We start from the raw sequence: 21,551 nt of genomic DNA on the forward strand, positions 1-21,551 counted from the left end.
GTTTTCTCTCACCTGGAATTCATGGTCCATGTTCCAAGTCTCCTCTGAGTTTATCTCCTGGGCTGAACACGGCCTGGATGACATCACCCTGGGACCATGATGGAGTGATCCTTGTCCCCTATCATTCTGCCCCTTTTTCTTTTCTCTATATTTAAATACATTCTTAGGAATCCATTCAAACCAACTTACCATGTCGACTTACCTATTGTTACTGATTCAATGTGTGACCCCTACCTCAAATCTTTCATACAGATTTTTATATAATCTCTTCTGATGCACTACGTACGGGGCATCTATGATCCCCTTAACTGAAATGAGGATGAAGGTTACTTTAACTTTTTTTTACAGGGATTGCTATCACAAAAGGTCTCCTAGTCGGCCGTATACACATGTTTTCAATCCTTTTATTTGTAACATAGACATCTTTTTGTTCTGACACACACAATGCCTATTGTTGGTGTATCTTATCACTCTTTGTAATGTTTAGGATAATATCTGTCTTTCTTGATTTCTCTATTGAATAAAATAAGATTGAATTAAAAGAAGGGGGCGGGGTGCTACACTGTGCTAAACATGGCCCTGCCCCAATTTTTTCGAGACGTGTTGCTGCCATCAATTTTAAAATGTCCTTATTTTTTCTTAAAAATATACATTTTCTCAGTTTAAAACATTTGATATGTTTCTATTTTCTGTTGTCAACAAAATATGTGTTTATGAGATTTGCATATTATTGCATTATGTTTTTATGTAGATTTTGCACAACTTTTTTGGATTTGGGGCAGTAGCTGCCAGATTGCTGTAGTGCAAGTAAACAAATTAAATGGAGATCTCAGGAGTGATGTCAAATTAGGTAGAAACTAAATATGTTTCATGTACATGCAGACAGAGTGGAAATGTGAATTGCTTCAGCTGAGCTTACAATCTATTAGCGCTAACACAAGCACACAAACACTTTAGGCAATCTACCAGCAATTTATATTGCTGAAAGACAGCTAAGCACCAAATGTAAACTCACACAAACAACAGCATACATACTCCATGCAGCTTTTTAATATTCGTGACATGGTGAGTTTGATACCGGGGACAATGTTTAGATGGGTGTCTACTCAGGTTGAATACACTAATCTTTATTACTTACAAAACTCAACAAACATTTGTCCATAACAGTTTCTATAATACAAATAAAACACTGGTAAACAAAGAAAGTGGCATTTTTATATCATTTTATAGGCTTTGATCAATAAATAAAACCAACCAGTGTCATTCTACCCTAGAAACCACAAGTGAAACATTATTCTCCATCACATGTAGATTTGTTTTATGCAATTACAATATTATTTAAAAGGATTATGGGCAGCCTTGGCTTGTTCTCTCCAGGGAAACTAATAGAAGTTGATGACCAACATTTGCTGGACTAGAGAACCACAACATTGGCCTTGTTTATCAGTGTCAGATCTGTGTTGCCTCTAGGAACCAGTCCGGTTCCTACTGCCATGTGTGGCTCAGTTGTGAAATAAGCAAACGAGAATCTGGTTGCCCTGGGCACCACAGTTCTTTAAAAAAAAAAAGTATATTGTAAAAGGTCACAGAAATATAAAATCACAAATAGATATTAAAAACAAAACAAAAATAACTTGCACATACGTGGAAGCATTTTGTTATCCTGGGGTCTCTATATAAAAACATTCTCATTTTATTCTTATTTTTGGGTCAATCTATCTCTAAAACTGTCATGTATTTACACCAATTAATATTTACAATACAGTGTTAAATATCCTAGTTACATACAGAAAGCTTAACAAATATAACCTCTACGTTTACTGTTACTTTTAGGGAAATACATTTTGTTAACAATTATCATTCATTGTATCTGGTTTTTGTGTATCATACTTCCGTAGACAGAAGCAATGGTGACTCCACTGTCTTCTACTAGGGCATAGAAAACTCAACCTTGATTAGCAAGATGTGCAAAGATTAATGATGGTGTGCTCAATACAGCAACCATAACAGTCAATTGGATGCCACCTTCCATCAAATGAAAATGATGAATACCGATTGGTCAAAATAATGAAATATGGTTTGTAATTGGTTGTTAACAGTTACTCCCCTTTGTACACTGTTTGCCATGCTGAATGATTATTGGGATAAAACATACTATTGGAGTACATGTTAAAGGTTCAAAAACCACAGAAAAGAGCTATTAAAGCATTTACAAACCTAAAGCTTAACACTTCTGGAGTTAATCAGAGCTTGGATAAGAATTTGCCTCTGCAGGGAGAGATTTCCCTCTACACAGCTGCCTTCTCGCACTATACCACACTGCAAAATACAGCGGTCAGCCTAGTTATGGCCTGAAATGTCTTCCAGCACAGAACTGTAGGTTATAGTTATCTAAACAGCAAATATTTAGACCATGGCAGATGTCTCAAATTCTCCTTCAGTATTGCAAATCTTTACTCATATTTTCTTCATTTTACACGATTTTTTATGTAAAGTAACATTTATTTTACAGTTAATCCTACCCTTTACATTTCATACCATGTATGTTACATTTTTTTTTTTTTTTTAAGAAGCGGTCATTTTGAAAATCCTGAAAATGTAAAAAAAAAAAAAAGCAAAAAGTTATAAAGTTGTTTTCTAGGCATAGGCTACTGTTATCACTCTTGATGCAAAAATATTTATACTTTTACCTAACCTGAGATTTGGAGCTATAGTGCTTGTTCAGTAAGGCTGGATTCAGGCTTTTCATTGATAAACTTTAGCTTTTTGTTCATATTTTAATGCATGTATTTTTTTTGCGCATGAAGGTCCATATTGTGTCTTTTGCTGCTGTTCTCTTCCAAAAAAGAAAAATGAAGGCCAGTTCACTTCAATGGTGTCAATGTGTTTGCTGTATTGGTGCATTCTGCTTTATAGGTACAGTATATTTTATGAATAAAAGATTGTCGACACCTGACCATCACATGTATTTGAGCTTGTTGGACATCCCATTCCAAAACCAGGTGCATTAAAAAAAACGAACATTGCCAGTACATATGGTTTTCTGCACGCAGCCTACCTTGAAGAAGAACTTGATCAATATAGCAACTTGTATAATATAAAGAATGCAGTGGTCAGGAGTATAAATACACAGCATAGTGTATTGGAATAGAGTGCAGTGATCAGGAGTGTGTAACACATAGAGTGTAGGGGTCAGCAGTGCATAACATACAGAGCACAGGGGTAAGGAGTGCATAACAAACAGAGCACAGGGGGTTAGGAGTGGATAATGTGAAGAACGGAGGGGGCAGGGATGTGTAATGTACTGAGCCCAGGTATCAGCAGTGCTTAGCAACCATAGCACAGGGGACAGGATTGCATAATGCACTAGTACAAATTCTCCTCCAGTGCAGCTCCCCCCACTCCATGAAACCTACTTACCAGATCAGGCAGTTCAGAGTGTAAGGAAGTCCTCCCTTGGTGGGAGCATATGAACGGAGCCAAGGAAGAAATAAGGACACCCTCTCCTAAGCTGGCCATAGATGAATGAAAATGCATCCTGTTCAGCAGGGACCAGCCAATTTTTGCTCCATGCGTGGCCACTCTTGCTAAACAGAAGTCAATCCAATGATCGACTTCTGTCAAACGGGCTCATTGGAAAAATGTTCATAGTCAGCAGCTGTAACCAATGAATTCTGACAACAGAGAGTCACCACTGTCAGAATACAGTGTCTCAGCAGGGAGGATTCCTCTATCCATTCATTTTTTTTCATTCAAACAGCTGGCTGAACAAAAAAAAAAACGATCCATCTATAGCCAGCTTTACTTTGAATTGACAGGCGGTAGGAGAGGCAACAAGCTTATATAGATGAGATGGTCACGTATCTACAAAATGTATATACAGTAACTTCATTATAATGTAAGAAACTGCTTTGATAAAACTGCTTTGATAAAAAAAAAAAAAAAAAAGCCCATGGCAGTACAAAGTGCACCATTTATTAAACTTGCATGTTCTGTGTTAATTGCAGCAAAATACTCCTTTCCAAATTTATTATAAAAATAGCAACTTCAAAGATCTAAGTAAACAAGCCGGGTACCTGTGTACCTCAGAGTAGGCATTAGTTGTAGTAGGGATTAGCCTCACTGTTCGTACCTGCCTCTGTCTGATGAAGTTAAAAGTAAACCACTGAAGGACTGGACCATCTGCTGTCTGCTCTTTTATTGCATGCTGTGAGTCCTCTGTGCTTTTAGCTTACACTGATAGCATAAGGCTTAATGGGGGGGGGGGGGGGACAGTCCTGTTCTGGTACTCTAATAAAGTGGTTCTTAACCCTGTCCTCAAGTACCCCCAACAGGCCATGTTTTGTGAATTTCTCTTATGCCTTGTACACACAATCGGAATTCCGGCCAGAAAAAGACCGATGAGAGCTTTTCATTGGAAAATGCAACTGTGTGTATGCTCCATCGGAATTTAGCTGTCCGAATTTCCACCAGCCAAAAAATTGATAGCATGTTCTCCATTTTCCCCGACGGAAAAACTTTCTATCTGAAATTCCGATCATGTGTATGCAATTCCAACACACCAAAACTCACGCATGCTCAGATTCATGTACGAGACGAAAGCTATTGGCTACTGGCTATTGAACTTCCTTTTTTTAGTCCCGTCATACGTGTTGTACATCACCGCATTCTAAACGATCGGAATTTGGTGTGACCGTTTGTAGGCAAGACAGCTTGAGCGCAATTCCATTGGAAAAACCATCAGAGCTTTTTCCGACAAGAATTATGATCGTGTGTACGCAGCATAAGATAAAATAGCTGTCCAAAATACCAAGCCATTGACTCTGATTTAAAGCATCTGTGCAAGATAAAAGAAAACCTGCAAACATGGCCTGTTGAGGGTACTTGAGGACAGGGCTTAGAACCATTGCTCGAATACATCCAAGGAGCAATGGAGGACAATGGGATTGGTGAGTTCTGGGATCCTAAATCATATAGTAACTGTATCAGAAACAACAGAAATCTGTTCCTAAAATGCCTAAACCTATATTTGTTTGCATTATAAATTACTACTTAATGCAATTCATTTTATTAGCATGTTTTTAAAATGTTCTTCATAAAAGTACCTAAGTGCAATTTCCTAATTTAGAAAATCACTTTAAAGTTGGGGGAGCACCTAAAAACTGGGGTATTTAGTTTCATTGTATATAATATGATACAGCCATGTTTTGTTACTATGCATATCCTTGATTTCTAAGGCCATTAAGCATTGTGTTACATATTTCAGCCAGACTTATTTACAGTGTAGCTAAAAAATGTTTGGACAAGAGGTTTATCCAATCAACTATTATCACACTGAAAATAAATGCAGTAGCTCTTTCTTGTGTTCTGTGCTGGGACTGTGCAGTCACTTCTATTATCCTGAGAAATTAAAGATAGCCCTGCTATATGACTGCCCTGAACAGCCACACTGAAGGCACACCTGTAAAACCAACAGCCATTTTACACACACACTTGTACACAAAATATTCTCTGAATATAATAGCATATGACTACCACTGTTGTTTTTCATGATGGAAATCCCAACAGCAGTTAACACTTTAAATCAGTCTCATGTTAGTGCATACTACAAAGAAATGGAAAAAGGAAAGTATTTACTCATGCCATTGGTTTGTTCATGCAGACTGTACAACCCACTATTGCTGCATATCTTTGCTGCATATCTAGCGTATGCATGAATGTAAAAGTTAACTGAAGCTGCCATTCTGACCTGCTTTTAAAAAGTGAAGGATGTGGTGCTGTCACCTTCTTCCTGGCAGTGAGAACGAGTGTGTCACTTACCTGAAACAAGCACGCTTTCATGGAAGTCTGAAAAGGCCCAACAAGTTCCAGGTCTGGCCTTAACTAGGTAGCAAAGTCATGATGTGAAAGAGAGCAATGGTGGATCCCATATTTCTATCCTAACAGGTTTACTTTAAGGATTTTGTTTTGCTCAAGAAATGGAATCGTCCCTTTCTGATGAAGTGCTAATTTGTTGGCATCTTCATGTAATGAGCTGAAAACTTAAAGTAGTATAGCCATAGACCCTGTGGCCATAAGAAGATCAAAATAAAATAAAATATATTTGTGTTCTGCAAAATAAATTAACATCCCAAAAACATAATTGTGTATTATTTACAAATGCATTAATTAGTATTACTGGACATTGAAAGGGTTTTAAATCTGGAATTCTCTTTTAATGGTGTCAGACATGCTGAAGGGTTGGGTTAAGCCCACATTTTTTGGTAGGTTCAATGGTCAGTCCAACAGTGACTGGAAACAATATTATAAACCCACCATATAGTCAACAGCAATGTAGGAGAGGCACATAAAACCATTCTGTGCAAAATATAAAGAAAAAGTGCAAAACTGTATTGGCCATATTGGTCCATAGAAGACATAATTTTGTGCAGTTGCTTACACCTATTTTTCAATGATACAAACTAATCTGTATCATTTTCCTATACTCAGCAATATACACAAGCCAAAAGGGTACCTGAAGGCAGTATATTTCTGTGTGGAGTCAGAGACATAGTGAGATCTGTTCATTGATTCCAAAGAACAAATATGTTTATATGCTCAGGATATTATTTCATAGCCCTATAGACGATAACTTTCTCCACCTACCAATATCAAACTCAGTGCTGGGTTATTTACTTGTTCACATTTAACCAAAATAATAAATACTATATTAATAGTTCTTGAGTAAGACTTCAAAGAACTTCCATCACTGTGCATCTCTATCAACCATATAGTGGAACAAAGAGAAACTATAAGGACATCTAAGAGTCTATGCATCTAGTACAGGTGATCTACTTGATAATTTGTGGACAGTCGCTCCATGCTTTTGATTTCCTCTTGGCTAGTGCCAACCATGCTGGCTCAGAGGACACTGGAGAGGCATCAGGAGTGGAGAATCTCTTCGGGAGGTCCTTCGCAAGAGTTACTGGGACGGTCTCTGTAATCTCAACTGTTGAGAATAATAAAATGCGTTAACATTTATTCGTTTTGTACATAAATAAATAAGCAAGAGTCATCTACTTTATTTTTTCTATAGAGTTTTAAAAACAGGTGCACCTTCATGCCCCTGTTGCCCAAAGATCTGTCTGCCCCCTCCCGAGCAGCCTTAGCAGAAGAGTTACCTTGAACAGCCAATACATGGATCCCCATGTTGCAGTGTACCACCAGGCTCTTCAAATAAGTCTATAGTATAACATCAGATGTGCAGCACAGAAGCTTCATGAACAAAAAGTAACTAGCATGGCAGTAGGTGACACTATTGGGACCTGGGGATTGACTGATAAGAGGTAATTCTACTACATAGGGCTGTTCAGGAGGGTAATAGGGCCTTTTTGGAGACATCTGCACAACCTATTTGTTATCAGATGATGCATATTTATGCAGGGCTGCTGATAGAGATCAAGGGGCCTCATATAGCCTACCTGGCAAGGACCCCTCCTCCAAAAATATCAAATGATAGCGTTGCTATGCTAACATGTCACAGCTACGATGATACCCCTGCCGACCGAGACCCATTCCAGTGAAGAGCTGTAAGAGCCCCACAACCATGTACAATACAAGCGCCAAGGAGTCAATATCTGCACACCCACGGTGAGAGATCAGTACCAATCGCTCACTGTGTGCGTTCAGGAAAGGTGTGTTCATTCCTGAAATAACCCCCCTGTGCACCCTTAGCAGCTGTCAGAGTGAGAGGAGAGTAAGGAAACTGGCAGCACTGCGGGGGAAAGGGGCACACAGGGGTCCCTGAGAGCAGGGGCACAGATACTAGAGCCGATCCCACTGCAGTGTAGCCAGAGCGAGAAAGAAAAGTAGAATCCAGCAGCACTGTGGGGGGATCCACAAGAGTCACAAGTGTCAGCAATAAGGCAGTACAGCCAGCCCTCCCGGGCCCCACTTTTGAATTTATGGAGCCGGAGCCTGAGCCTGGTACAGGAGGGCTGGCTGTACTGCCTTAACAGCGGTCTTGTAATTACGACTCTCTCCAATTTTTCCCTGTGTATCAAATGGCAGCAAATGAGGTGAGATCACATATTCTTCATTCTAGTTCTACGCAAGTGACTTACAGACTCAAAAATGAATAAGGTCCTTAGATAAATCTGAAAACCAGCATTTCCAAAAAGAGGTCGGCAATGGCAACCCAAATATTTAAAAACACAGTAAATGTTTATACATGGTCTCTGGGAAAAAGACCTTCTGTTGCTTTTGAAATGTACGCAGAGAGGTCTCATCTAGGCTGGTTAGCAGAGAGAAGCATAAAGTGCTTTAGAATTTCTCAGTAGAGGGCTGCACTGACTTTGGACTTGATAAAACACAGTGGACCAACACCAGCATATTACACGGCTCCCCAAAACATCATGAACTGTGAAAAATGTTGCATTCCATTTGGAAATCAAAATCCCAGAGTCTGGAAGAAGAGTGGAAAGGCACAGAATCCAATCTGCTTGACGTCCAGTGTGAAGTTTCCACAGTCAGTGATGATTTGGGGAGTCAATGTCCTCTGCAGGTGTTGGTCTACAGTAGTTTATCAAGTCGAAAGTCAGCGCAGGCCGGTACCAGGAAATTCTAGAGCACTTTGTGCGTCTCTTTGCTGACCAGCTTTATAGAGATGCTGATTTCATTTTCCAGTGGGACTTGGCACCTACCCACAATGCCAAAAGTACCCATACCTGGTTTAACGATCATGGTACCACTGTGCTTGACTGGCCAGCAAATTCATCTGACCTAAACTCCATAAAAAATCTGTGGGGTATTGTCAAGAGGAAGATGAGAGACACCAGACCCAACAATGCAGACAAACTGAAGGCTTCTATCAAAGAAACCTGGGCTTCCATAAAATCCCTGTAGTGCCACAGGCTGATCGTCTCCATGCCAAGCTGCACTAATGCAGTAATTCATACAAAAGGAGCCCCAACCAAGTATTGAGTGCATACTATACTGTACATTGACATACTTTTCAATAAGCCAACATTTCTAAGAAATCCTTTTTTTTATTGGTCTTAAGTAATATTCTATTTTTCTACGAATTTTGGGTTTTCACTAGCTGTAAGCCATAATCATCAAAATTAAAAGAAAGAAATTCCTTAAATATATCACTCTGTGTGTAACGCATCTATATAAAATATATGAGTTTCACTTTTTGAATAGAATTACTGAAATAAATTAACTTTTTGATGAAATTCTAATTTTATGAGATGTACCTGTATATCGTGCAAAATGCAAGTGCAGTTGCTCCAGAGCTTATTGAATGAGGTAAAGCTTCACTTGGCAAAGAATACTTAATCACATGCAAGGAAAATAAAAACACAGCATTTTTGCTTGCACATGATTGGATGATAGAAATCAGCAGACCTTCCCTTCATTTTAGAACTTCCCCTCAGATCTAGAGCAACTGCACTTGTAGGGCACAGTATATTTACCTTTAGTAAGTCAACCTCAATGTGTAAAACTCAAGGGGAGTTTTGAAAAATTTAAGAACAATGAAAACAGTGCAAGGTAGGACTTAAGTTATCACCTTTTTTTTCAAAACAATTTGACTCTATCCAAGCCTTCTGTATTTTTGAAGAAGATAAGGGACAGAACTTATTTTTGTAGTCAGTGACCCCTTTGGAGAGATCTCCCCCAAAAAGTATTTTTATTGCTTTATATGTCCTCATTTGCCAGTGTTTCCTTTCACTTCCTGTCCTGGTTACAAAACAGAAAGAAAGGAAAATTTCTGTCTTTGCAGATGACACTAAACTATGCAGTGAAATAATGTCCTTACAGGATGTCTCCAATTTACAAGCCGACCTCAATGCACTAATTGGGCAACTAAGTGGCAAATGAAGTTTAATGTTGATAAATGTAAAGTTTTGCACTTGGGGCTAAGAATATACATACATCATACATGCTAGGGGGAGTACAACTGGGGGAATCAATAGTGGAGAAGGATCTGGGGGTTTTGGTAGATCATAAGCTCAATAATAGCATGCAATGCCAAGCTGTGGTTTCCAAAGTGAGCAGTTCTTTCTTGTATTAAGAGAGGTATGGACTCCAGAGAGAGCTATCATTGGTCCCCTGTAAAAATCGTTAGTAAAATCATCTGGAATATGCAGTTCAGTTTTGGGCACTGGTTTTCAAAAAGGATATCGAGGAACTGGAGAAAGTGCAGAGAAGGAAAACTAATACGGCACGGAGGAGCTCAGCTATGAGGAAATATTAGAGGAACTGAATCTATCCCCTCTTGAGAAGAAGAGATTAAGGGAGGATATGATCAACATGTACAAATACATAAGTGGTCCATATAGTGAACTTGGTGTTGAGTTATTCACTTTAAGGTCATCACAAAGGGGGGCACTCTTTACGGCTAGATGAAAAACGATTTCATCTCCAAATACGGAAAGGTTTCTTCACAGTAAGGCTTGTGAAAATGTGGAATAGACTCCCTCCAGAGGTGGTCCTGGCAAGCTCAGTAGATTCCTTTAACCACTTGCTTACTGGGCACCTAAATCCCCCTCCTGCCCAGACCAATTTTCAGCTTTTAGCGCTGTCACTCTTTGAAAGACAATTGTGCGGTCATACAACACTGTACTCAAATGAAATTTTATAAATTTTTCCCACAAATAGAGCTTTCTTTTGGTGGTATTTGATCACCTCTGGGTTTTTAAATTTTTGTTAAAAAAAAAAAAAAAAAAAGACAGAAATCGAAAAAAAAATTAAAAAAGTTTTGTATTTTGCTAATACATTTTAAAAATAGGTAATTTTTCTTCTTCATTGATGTATGCTGATGAGTCTGCACTGATGATCACTGATAGGCTGCACTCATGGGCACCGATAGGCTGCATTGATGGGCACTAATAGGCGGCACTGGTGGGCACTGATGAGGTGGAACTGGTGGGCACTGATAGGTGGCATTGGTGGGCACTGATGGGTGGCACTGATGGGTGGCACTGAAGGGCACTAATAGGTGGCACTGATGAGTGGCAGTGATGGGCACTGATGGGTGGCAGTGATGGGCACTGATCGGCACTGGTAGGAGACACTGATAGGCAGCACTGCTAGGTGGCACTGAAAAGGCACTGATTGGCACCACTGGTGGGCATTGATAAGTGACACTCGTGGGCACTGATAGGTGGCACTGATTGCTAGCATTACTATGTACTGGTGGGCACTGATTCTTGGCACTGTGGGCACTGGCAGGTGGCACTGGCAGGTCGGTACTGGTGGGCACAGATGAGGCGGGACTGATGTCCCTTCAACAGAAGCTGGTGATCGGCTTTTTTTTCCTCCTGAAGATTACCGATATTCTGTTTACATCACGTGATCAGCTGACTTTGGCTGACAGTTGATCACGTGGTAAGGGGCTGGGATTGACCCCTTACTCCGATCTGTGATAACCCAAGTCTCATTGAATCGTTGATCACAGCGCGCGCCGTGCAGGGGGCACGTGGGGAGCGTGCAAAGGGGGGGGGGATATCTAGTGACGGCCTCCCGGCAAAATAGATCTGCGCTGTAGCCATCATTCGGCTATAGCGCGGATTTGATGGGCTTAAAAAAAGCCATGATTCTTTCCTAAATAATATAACTAGGTAGTAATATTTATAGATATAGCTGATCCAGGGAAAATCCAATTGCCTCTTGGGGTATCAGAATTGAATTTTTCTGGAGCCTTCCTCTGGATCAACTGTGGGTATAGGATTGTGTATATGGGATTGTATTTATTTATTTTGGTTGAACTAGGTGGACTTGTGTCTTTTTTTCAACCTAACTATGTAACTATTTAACTATGAAATCCGAGTGGGGATACAGACAGCAATAAATGCCTGAGAGAAGTCCTTTTACACACTTTATGCACTTTGTCTAATCAGGAGAATCGCATTGCTTCCTGTCTTGGTAACACAATAGGAAGTGAAGACAAATTTCCAATGGGGACATAGAAAGAGAAAACAGCTGACGTGTTGTGTAAATCAAATGGTGAAAAATCCAATCTATTTTTATTCCAGGGTGTAACACTACAAAACAGGTGAATGCCAAACTCTGTATACACTGTATATTTTTCATCAGCAGAAATAGCTCTTCAGGGAATGCTGGAGTTGCCTCTCCATTCCCTGCGTCTGTCTTCCCTGAGTAGTACCTGTGACAGATGTTGGAAGAGTGTTGGATTTCTGCAGCTGTTCTCTGCGCTGTAGTCTGGTCACCACTGTGTCACCTTTCTTCTCTTCCTGTGGTAGCGGTTTTTGGAGTGAGCCACTTCTGCCCCGGTATTCTCCAGTGTGGACAGTGGATGGCTGCCATTAAAAGATGAATAAAAACAATATATTTAAAAGTATACATGTCATCAGTGTACTGGAAGTAGCTATTTTGTGCCTGAACATAATATTTGTTTGGAAGTCGACAGTAATGTCATTCAATTCACAAGAAACAAATTACATTACTAGGACATATGATACTACAATGGCTTCCAGTTCATGACAATGTTATGAGGCTTGTGCTTCATTTTAGGAATGTTACTTCCACCCTACTTCTTAAACAACCAGCTTTTCTTATAACATTTGTAGATTGCTTCAGGAACGGATGTTAGATGCAGCCCACAAACACCACTAGCCCTTAAAACCCAACTCTAGCTTCTCCACCATCCACCATCTCTCCCTAAAGCTCCCTGAACCTATGTTTTAAGAAAAGACCTTTATATGTAATTTAAATGGAGCTTCTGGACAGTTGCTCGACATCATTGGTCTTTCCTCTTTAGCCCTCGTTCACAATAAATGCGGCTTTGAAATCGTGCGACTTCATCTGAAATTGCTCTATCTCAAAGCCGTATTTCAGTGCGACTTTGTGTCTGACTTGAAAGACATCTGTGCGGCTTCATGCACAGATGTCTATTGAAGTCACCAAAGGTAGTGCAGGAGCTACTTTTGTAAATGGGTGTGGTGCTGCAAAGTTGGGAGTCGCACTGTTTGGAACAGTGTCATTGCCAGCATTGGTTGCGACTTGACATGAGATTTGACCTGTCAAATCGTATGACAAATTGCTCCAATGTGAACAAAAGCTTAGCCTGAGTGCTGTTCTGTGCAGCAAAATTTTGAGCCCAGGGTGTGTGTCTATGATGAAGTGGGTTGCATCATTCAACCTGGAAGAGGAACGTTACTAGTGGGGGGTCAGACCAAAAAAGAAGGTGAATATTGCATGAAAAGCTTTTATTTTTATTTTTATTTAACTATGCTGGGCACATAGGCATGCTCACAGTGTGTGCCTGGTATGCCTGGACACACCCTAATCACCTTGTGTGCATTAGCGTTATCATTCGTGCGGTATTTTCATTTTGAATGGGATCTTATAAGAGCAGCGTTCATCTGAATTTCTAGTTATGTTTGCCATGCCTTGCACCTCCTTGCTTTTTTACCTTCATACAATTCAGTGGGAATTAATCTTAAACAGATGGAAAGCTAACCTTGAATAGATCTCAAATAAAAAAACATTTTGCTGCCATGCTTCTGAGTCTGCCTTGCTGACTTCAGAGATGGTGTGTCCATAGAGGGCGCAGGAGCACTACCCCCTCTCTCCTGCACCCATTAATCTTTGCATGGATGCATTGGTTGCATAGATGCATTGCATGAATCTATCTATTGTCGCTGCTGCCGTCTCCTATTCAGGTGTCCAGCCCTTTGTCAGGCGCCAGGCATCTAGATTACAGTGGCGGGGTTGTTTTCGGAAGTGCCTGATTAGAGCTGTCAGCTCTAATAGGCATCCTGATTATAGCCGTGGACTCTAATAGGCTTCCAAATTGGTAAACAGTGGGCGCACTGCTGTGCATTCGCTGCTTACGTAGTGCTGTGTTAAGGAATCAAATAAATCGCTTCCCTAACAATGACCTGCCTCTCAGCTAATCAGGTGCACCGGGTCTGGTTACCTGTCACCTGATTGGCTGAAGCGACAGGCACTGTGATTGGATGCCTATCGGGCGTCCGATCATAGCAGAAGAGGACGGGAGAAGACATCAAGGACACGGAGGGAGCGTGGAGGAATGCGCTGACCTGAGAGAGGTAAGTGCCGGTCGGGGGACACTGGCAGCAATTGATGGGGCAAACTGGTGGCAATTGATGGGGCAAACTTGTGGCAATTGATGGGGCAAACTGGTGTCAATTGATGGGGCACACTGGTGGCAATTGATGGGGCACACTGGCGGCAATTGATGGTTACAGTGGCTGCGCTTGATGGCACAGTGGTGGCAATTTATGGGTAGAGTGGCTGCGTTTGATGGCACAGTGGCTGCATTTGATGGGCACAGTGGTGACAATTTATGGGTACAGTGGCTGCACTTGATGGCACAGTGGCTGCATTTGATGGGCACAGTGGTGGCAATTTTATGGGTACAGTGGCTGTGTTTTATGGCACAGTGGCTGCATTTGATGGGCACAGTGGTGGCAATTTAGGAGTACAGTGGCTGCATTTGATGGCACAGTGGCTGCGTTTGATGGGCATAGTGGTAGCAATTGATGGGCACAGTAGCTGCATTTGATGGGCACAGTGAGGCTGAAAATTTGTTTTTGTTTTTTCAGTTTGCTCCCCCCCAAAATATTCTGAGCACCAGCCGCCACTGGCTGACTTGCTTCTAAGTATACCCATACTCAATATAGCCATTCTTGTCATTCACACATCCAACAGACTATACAGCCAGACAGTCACACTAATATTCAGAACTGGCAGGTTCCTGTGTTACCTGATCTTTCCTCCTCCTCCATTAAAGTGATTGTAAACAAACAATCACCTTGTAAAAGAACCCATTCAGTTTAAAATATATATGAAAGGCAAAACATATTTGTAGATATAAAAGTACATTATATATACCTTTTTCCCTTTACTATAAATGATCACATTCCCTCTGCTCTCAAATGCATAAAAGCTTGGGGGAGGAGAAGCAGCAGCACACTGATCTTCCCAGTGAATGGCTGTGCAGCGGGGCTGTGTCAGGACAAGTCTGATCAGTGGAGGAGAGCATACTGAGTTTCCAGCATAGCTAGAGAACTGACCACAGTGTGTTCTCCTGCTTAGGGTGGTCAGTTTTTTTAAAGGAAAGAAGGAAACTGGCAGGAACACCAGGGATTTCACATAAAGGATATTATAATACAAAGAGAACAGGATACATTTTCATACAAGTACATAGTACAGCAGGCACATGTCAGGAATATGAAATGTTGAGGTAACAAGCACTTTAAGCCTTTTAGCACCCTTTTTTCCCCGACAGGCTGGGGTGATGCACCACACAATGTCAACCTCCATTGCATTACTCCGTTGCACTAGTCAACATGTTTCTAGCAGTAGAGGAAGTGTGGGGGAGAGGGTGTAGGCAGCATACAGGAAGGTAGAGGATGAGATTCCCACCAGTGTGGTAATACTCATTTACAGCAATGTAGGTATCATAGAATGCTGCAGAACTACAAACTGTGCATAGAAACAGCCCCTTTATGACAGAGGTACTAACCACTCTCTTATATACTTAAAACTATTTATGCCTGTAGTTTGGTATACTGTATATTTTCAACCAAGTGCATTCATTTACATTTTCTTTTGACAATTTGTCCACTTGTTTAGCCTCTCTGGCTTGCCGCCTCTCTTCCCTGGATGCATGTTGCTCCCGAAATCCTTTCTGTTTTTGTAGAGCGAGCGTAATCCATTGAGGCTGAGCAGGCTCAACTTTCTCCATCAACCTGGAGCCATCTAAAGAATGTCGACTCTGGAGAACAGGCCTGTCTGTTAAATGAAATAACACGGAACATATTTAATTGGGTTATTGTCATTTTTTATGTTACAATGTTTTGTAATTAAAGTACTTGGTTGGCATAAAGAGTTAGGCAGAAAACCGGCATCTTAATTACTGAAAGTGGGGTGTTCAATATGCACATATGAGTTCCAGCTCCAAAAAGAGTTGTACCTTGGCTCTCCTATAGCATGTGCCTTTACAGATTAACTTCAGAGCCGGAAGCCACCATCTACATACTGGCCACACCAGTTTTTGGAGCTCACAGGGTGCTCAGGGAGAAACTTTGACTTCTTTAGACATATGAACTCATACCTCCCAACTTTTTGAGATGGGAACGAGGGACACCTATTAGCAAAAGTATGTAGGCAAAGGACATGCCACCTTAAATGAGAATTATACAAAAAAAGATTAGTTAAACCTTTTGCTTTTTTTTTTACCACAATTTCTTTATATTGGCTTTTAAAATTTACAAATGCAGCAACATTTTTTGAAAGATAAATAGTGCACTTTATTAACAATTATATAGATCAGACCAAAATGAAGGACTAATGAGGAGGAACAAGGGACAGAGGGACTTAGTTCTAAATCAGGGGCAGTCTCATGAAATCAGGGATAGTTGGGAGCTATGATGACACGTTTATTTTTTATTTGAACTTCACTGTAATTTTTCATAAAGTTACACAAACTAGAATGTATTTTGTTTAAAGAAGCACTTTATACTCAATTTATCTGGCGTAAAAGATAACTAAAGAAGCCTATGCTGGAAGCAGTATGTTCATCTCTCTCTCTCTCTCTCTCTCTCTCTCTCTATATATATATACAGGGCCGCTGATAGGCCAGTACAACTGGCCCTGTTGTACGGGGCCCGGCCAGCAGGGGGGCCCGGGCAAGCTGAGCAGATAAATAATTAATATAAAAAAAAAAATCCTCCAGCCATGGCCGATCAGAGTCCGTCCGGCTCAACTACCAACCAAATAGCCCCCACCACCCCCGGTTATTTTTACGTTTTTTTTTTTGTGCAGATAGCTATCTGCAGACTAGGTGGCGGCAGGGGAGGGACTATTTCCTCTATTTCGGGTGTGGAAGAATACCTCTTCTGCACCCGCTCTTCATGCTGGCTGTGGCTCAAGTCCCAGCCAGTGCGTCCTCTATTGTGCCGTCCCCCTTGGCGCGGTGGAGTGATTCCTCCCCCTCTTCTTGCGAGAAGTGTCAGTGAGGTGAACGGCGGTGGCAGAACACAAAAAATAAGTAGCTGGCATCATTGACATCGCATCTGACTGGAATCATTTGTGGACACTCCAGTCCAGGCAGCAGCAGGATCAGGGAAGAAGTGCCTCATGGAGCCCAGCCAAAAATGACACAGGTGTGTGCTTGCTTGGGGGGGAATTCAAGACCTACTACTGATGCAGCAGCGTATATATATTATGGTATTAGCAGCATGGGTGGCACTGTCTGCAGCAGAATATGGCATTGGTGGCATGGGTGGCACTGTCTGCAGGTAGCACATGCGTTATGGCCCATAAGACATGTGCTGCCTGCAGACAGTGCCACCCATGCTGCCAATGCCATATTGTGCTGCAGACAGTGCCACCCATGACGCTAATGTCATAACGCATGTGATGCCTGCAGAGACAGTGCCATCCATGCTGCCAATAGCATTATGCCATTGGCAGCATGGGTGGCACTGTCTGCAGCACAATATGTCATTGGCGGCATGGGTGGCACTGTCTGCAGCACAATATGTCATTGGCGGCATGGGTGCACTGTCAGCAAGTAGCACATGCGTTATGCCATTAGTGTCACGGCTGGCACTGTTTGCAGCACGTTACATTATTGGCCGCACTGTCTGCCGGTAGCACATGCTTTATGGCCCATAACGCATGTGCTGCCTGCAGAGACAGTGCCACCTGTGACGCCAATGCCGTAATGTGCTACAGACAGTGTCACCCATGCCGCCAATGCCGTAATGTGCTGCAGACAGTGCCAGCCATGCCTATCACTTGTAGACAAACCTGCACTTTGTTTCAAGGCGGGGTCTGGGGAGGGGCTGGGACAGGGCGGGGCTGAAGGAGGGACCATGGGCGGGGCCAAGGGTGGAGCTGAAGGGGGCCCCATCAGGTAGGCTGTACGGGGCCCCATGATTTCTATCAGCGGCCCTGTATATATATATATATATATATATATATATATATATATATATATATATATATATACAGTGCCTTGCGAAAGTATTCGGCCCCCTTGAACTTTTCAACCTTTTGCCACATTTCAGGCTTCTAACATAAAGATATAACATTTTAATTTTTTGTGAAGAATCACCAACAAGTGGGACACAATTGTGAAGTGGAACGAAATCTATTGGATAATTTAAACTTTTTTAGCAAATAAAAAACTGAAAAGTGGTGCGTGCAAAATTATTCGGCCCCTTTACTTTCAGTGCAGCAAACTCACTCCAGGAGTTCAGCGAGGATCTCTGAATGATCCAATGTTGTCCTAAATGACTGATGGTGATAAATAGAATCCACCTGTGTGTAATCAAGTCTCTGTATAAATGCACCTGCTCTGTGATAGTCTCAGGGTTCTGTTGAATGCGCAGAGAGCATCATGAAGACCAAGGAACACACCAGGCAGGTCCGTAATACTGTTGTGGAGAAGTTTAAAGCCGGATTTGGATACAAAAAGATTTCCCAAGCTTTAAACATCCCAAGGAGCACTGTGAAAGCGATCATTTTGAAATGGAAGGAGTATCAGACCACTGCAAATCTACCAAGACCTGGCCGTCCCTCTAAACTTTCAGCTCAGACAAGGAGAAGACTGATCAGAGATGCAGCCAAGAGGCCCATGATCACTCTGGATGAACTGCAGAGAACTACAGCTGAGGTGGGAGAGTCTGTCCATAGGACAACAATCAGTCGTACACTGCACAAATCTGGCCTTTATGGAAGAGTGGCAAAAAGAAGGCCATTTCTCAAAGATATCCATAAAAAGTCTCGTCTAAAGTTTGCCACAAGCCACCTGGGAGACACACCAAACATGTGGAAGAAGGTGCTCTGGTCAGATGAAACCAAAATCGAACTTTTTGCCCACAATGCAAAACGATATGTTTGGCGTAAAAGCAACACAGCTCATCACCCTCAACTCACCATCCCCACTGTCAAACATGGTGGTGGCAGCATCATGGTTTGGGCCTGCTTTTCTTCAGCAGGAACAGGGAAGATGGTTAAAATTGAGGGGAAGATGGATGCAGCCAAATACAGGACCATTCTGGATGAAAACCTGTTGGAGTCTGCAAAAGACCTGAAACTGGGACAGAGATTTATCTTCCAACAAGACAATGATCCCAAACATACAGCAAAATCTACAAAGGAATGGTTCACAAATAAACGTATCCAGGTATTAGAATGGCCAAGTCAAAGTCCAGACCTGAATCCAATCGAGAATCTGTGGAAAGAGCTGAAAACTGCTGTTCACAAACGCTCTCCATCCAACCTCACTGAGCTCGAGCTGTTTTGCAAGGAAGAATGGGCAAGAATTTCAGTCTCTCGATGTGCAAAACTGATAGAGACATACCCCAAGCGACTTGCAGCTGTAATCGCAGCAAAAGGTGGCTCTACAAAGTATTAACGCAAGGAGGCCGAATAATTTTGCACGCCCCACTTTTCATTTTTTTATTAGTTAAAAAAGTTTCAAAAATCCAATAGATTTCGTTCCACTTCACAATTGTGTCCCACTTGTTGGTGATTCTTCACAAAAAATAAAATTTTATATCTTTATGTTTGAAGCCTGAAATGTGGCAAAAGGTCGAAAAGTTCAAGGGGGCCGAATACTTTCGCAAGGCACTGTATATATCCACTGATGTGCAGTTAACTTGTCCATATCTTCCTTTAGAAGCTCTTGCTGTTCAGCTTGTCCATGTTTTGTGCAAGTTCCTTGTTTTCGTCATTGGGGCAGGCACACAACTCTAAGTTAACTTGAATTTAGTCTATGTAAATGCCGAGCACTGTCTTCAGATGCATTTAGCTTCAATTAGGCTCAGGTAGTGTTTATTGCACCCCTGGTCTGTATACAAATTTATTTGCTCTAAAATAACAATGAACTACAGCAGAAAAGAAAACAAGTGCTAAATCTGATTTTTGTAGTGACTTTACAATCCCTTCCTATTGAGGGACATAGAATTCTGAAGACAACTGGGTTGCTGCATAGGGCATAATTGGACTCTAGAATACAAAAAATTGTAGACGAGACAAGGTTCGGCAAGGTTGTTGCAGGGGCATCAATGAGCACTCTCCAGTTGAGATAAAACCACACTCGTTGCCAAAATTGTCAGGACTCCCAGATTAGTGAAACCTAGTATGACTTGACCAGCAGTGGTTCATTAAAGAAGACCCACTAAAGAACTGAATTTAGTAGAGTTGAGAGATATAACCATTCTGCTAAGAACACAGGCTGGTATACTGTATTCCAATTAGAACAACCCTGAGGGAGGAGGGGGAGATGGACCTCCTATCACAATTTGGGTAAGCAGCAAGGATGGGAAGTGTCATCATAATGGGGGATTATAATTATCCAGACATAGACTGGATGGAAGGAACCGTGCATTCGTCTAAAGCTCGCCAGTTCCTATATGTCTTGCGGGACAATTTCATGGGTCAAATGGTAAACGTACCAACTAGAAACAAAATCGTTACTAAACCTACTGATTACCAACAATAAAGACCTGTGGAAATACGGGGCAATTTAGGAAACAGCGATCACAGGTCAATTAGCTTCAGTATAAATCACACAAATAGGAAAAATAAGGGGAATACAAAGACATTGAATTTCAAGAGATCAAACTTCCCTAAACTACGAACCTTGCTAGAACATATAAATTGGGATAAAAACTTAGGAACAAAGAACAAGGAGGAAAAATGTTTTTTCTTTAAGAGCATATTAAATAAGGGCATTAGCCAGTGCATACCATTGGGAAATCCATTTAAAATAGCGAACAAAAGTCTGGATGGCTTAACTCAGGGCTCGACAAACCCTGGGCGCCAGGTCGCATTTGCGACTAGAATTAGCTACCTGGCACCTGGGGCAGCACAGCTGGGGGTATCCTGTCTCCGTGCCCCCCCTGGCGTGATCGTGTCGGGCCGCGCTGCCGCTGGGTGGTAATTGAGGCCGCGGCTTTGAGGACTTCTGCGGTCCTATGTTTCCTTCTGGAATCTGGCGCCCTCTGGTGGTGGCTGTTGGTATGACAGCCAGCAATGCTAATGGAGCTTTCACTGCCCACCCATCTCCTCCCCTTTACTTAGAACTCCTAAAGATTATATATATGTTTTATTCTAACAACCTAGAGAATAAAATGGTGGTCGTTGCAATACTGTCTGTCACACCGTATTTGTGCAGTGGACTTACAAGCGCACTTTTTTGGGGGGAAATTATTTATTTAATTAAAAAAATAAGACAACAGTCTTATTAGTTAGTCTAAAGTTAGCCCATTTTTTTTTATATTGTGAAAAATAATGTTACGCTGAGTAAATTGATACCCAACATGTCACGCTTCAAAATTGTGTCCACTCATGGAATGGCGACAAACTTTTACCCTTTAAAATCTCCATAGGCGACGTTTAAAAAATTCTACAGGTTGCATGTTTTGAGTTACAGAGGAGGTCTAGGGCTAGAATTATTGCTCTCGCTCTACCAATCACGGCGATAGCTCACATGTGGTTTGAACACCGCTTTCCTATGCGGGCGCTACTCACGTATGCGTTCGCTTCTGCACGCAAGCTTGGCG

At 41.6% G+C, this 21,551-nt stretch overlaps 1 protein-coding gene across 3 annotated transcripts in view; it reads right to left on the reverse strand.

Moving 5' to 3' along the window:
* Window positions 1-1,106: 1,106 nt before the first annotated feature.
* CRACD (capping protein inhibiting regulator of actin dynamics) overlaps window positions 1,107-21,551 on the reverse strand; it is a 240,215-nt gene continuing 219,770 nt past the window's right edge. For all 3 annotated transcript variants that reach the window (XM_077477445.1, XM_077477446.1, XM_077477448.1), the window contains exons 9-11: window positions 15,575-15,765; window positions 12,149-12,302; window positions 1,107-6,988 (exon numbers count right to left, since the gene is read on the reverse strand). In XM_077477445.1, the coding sequence (XP_077333571.1) occupies window positions 6,831-6,988; window positions 12,149-12,302; window positions 15,575-15,765 (503 nt within the window). In that variant the 3' untranslated portion in view covers window positions 1,107-6,830. The remainder of the gene's footprint in view (window positions 6,989-12,148; window positions 12,303-15,574; window positions 15,766-21,551) is intronic.

The sequence above is a fragment of the Lithobates pipiens genome, unplaced genomic scaffold (assembly GCF_037356315.1).
Source record: "Lithobates pipiens isolate NorthernLeopardFrog02 unplaced genomic scaffold, aLitPip1_a1.2 Scaffold_13, whole genome shotgun sequence".
NCBI classification, from domain to species: domain Eukaryota; kingdom Metazoa; phylum Chordata; class Amphibia; order Anura; family Ranidae; genus Lithobates; species Lithobates pipiens.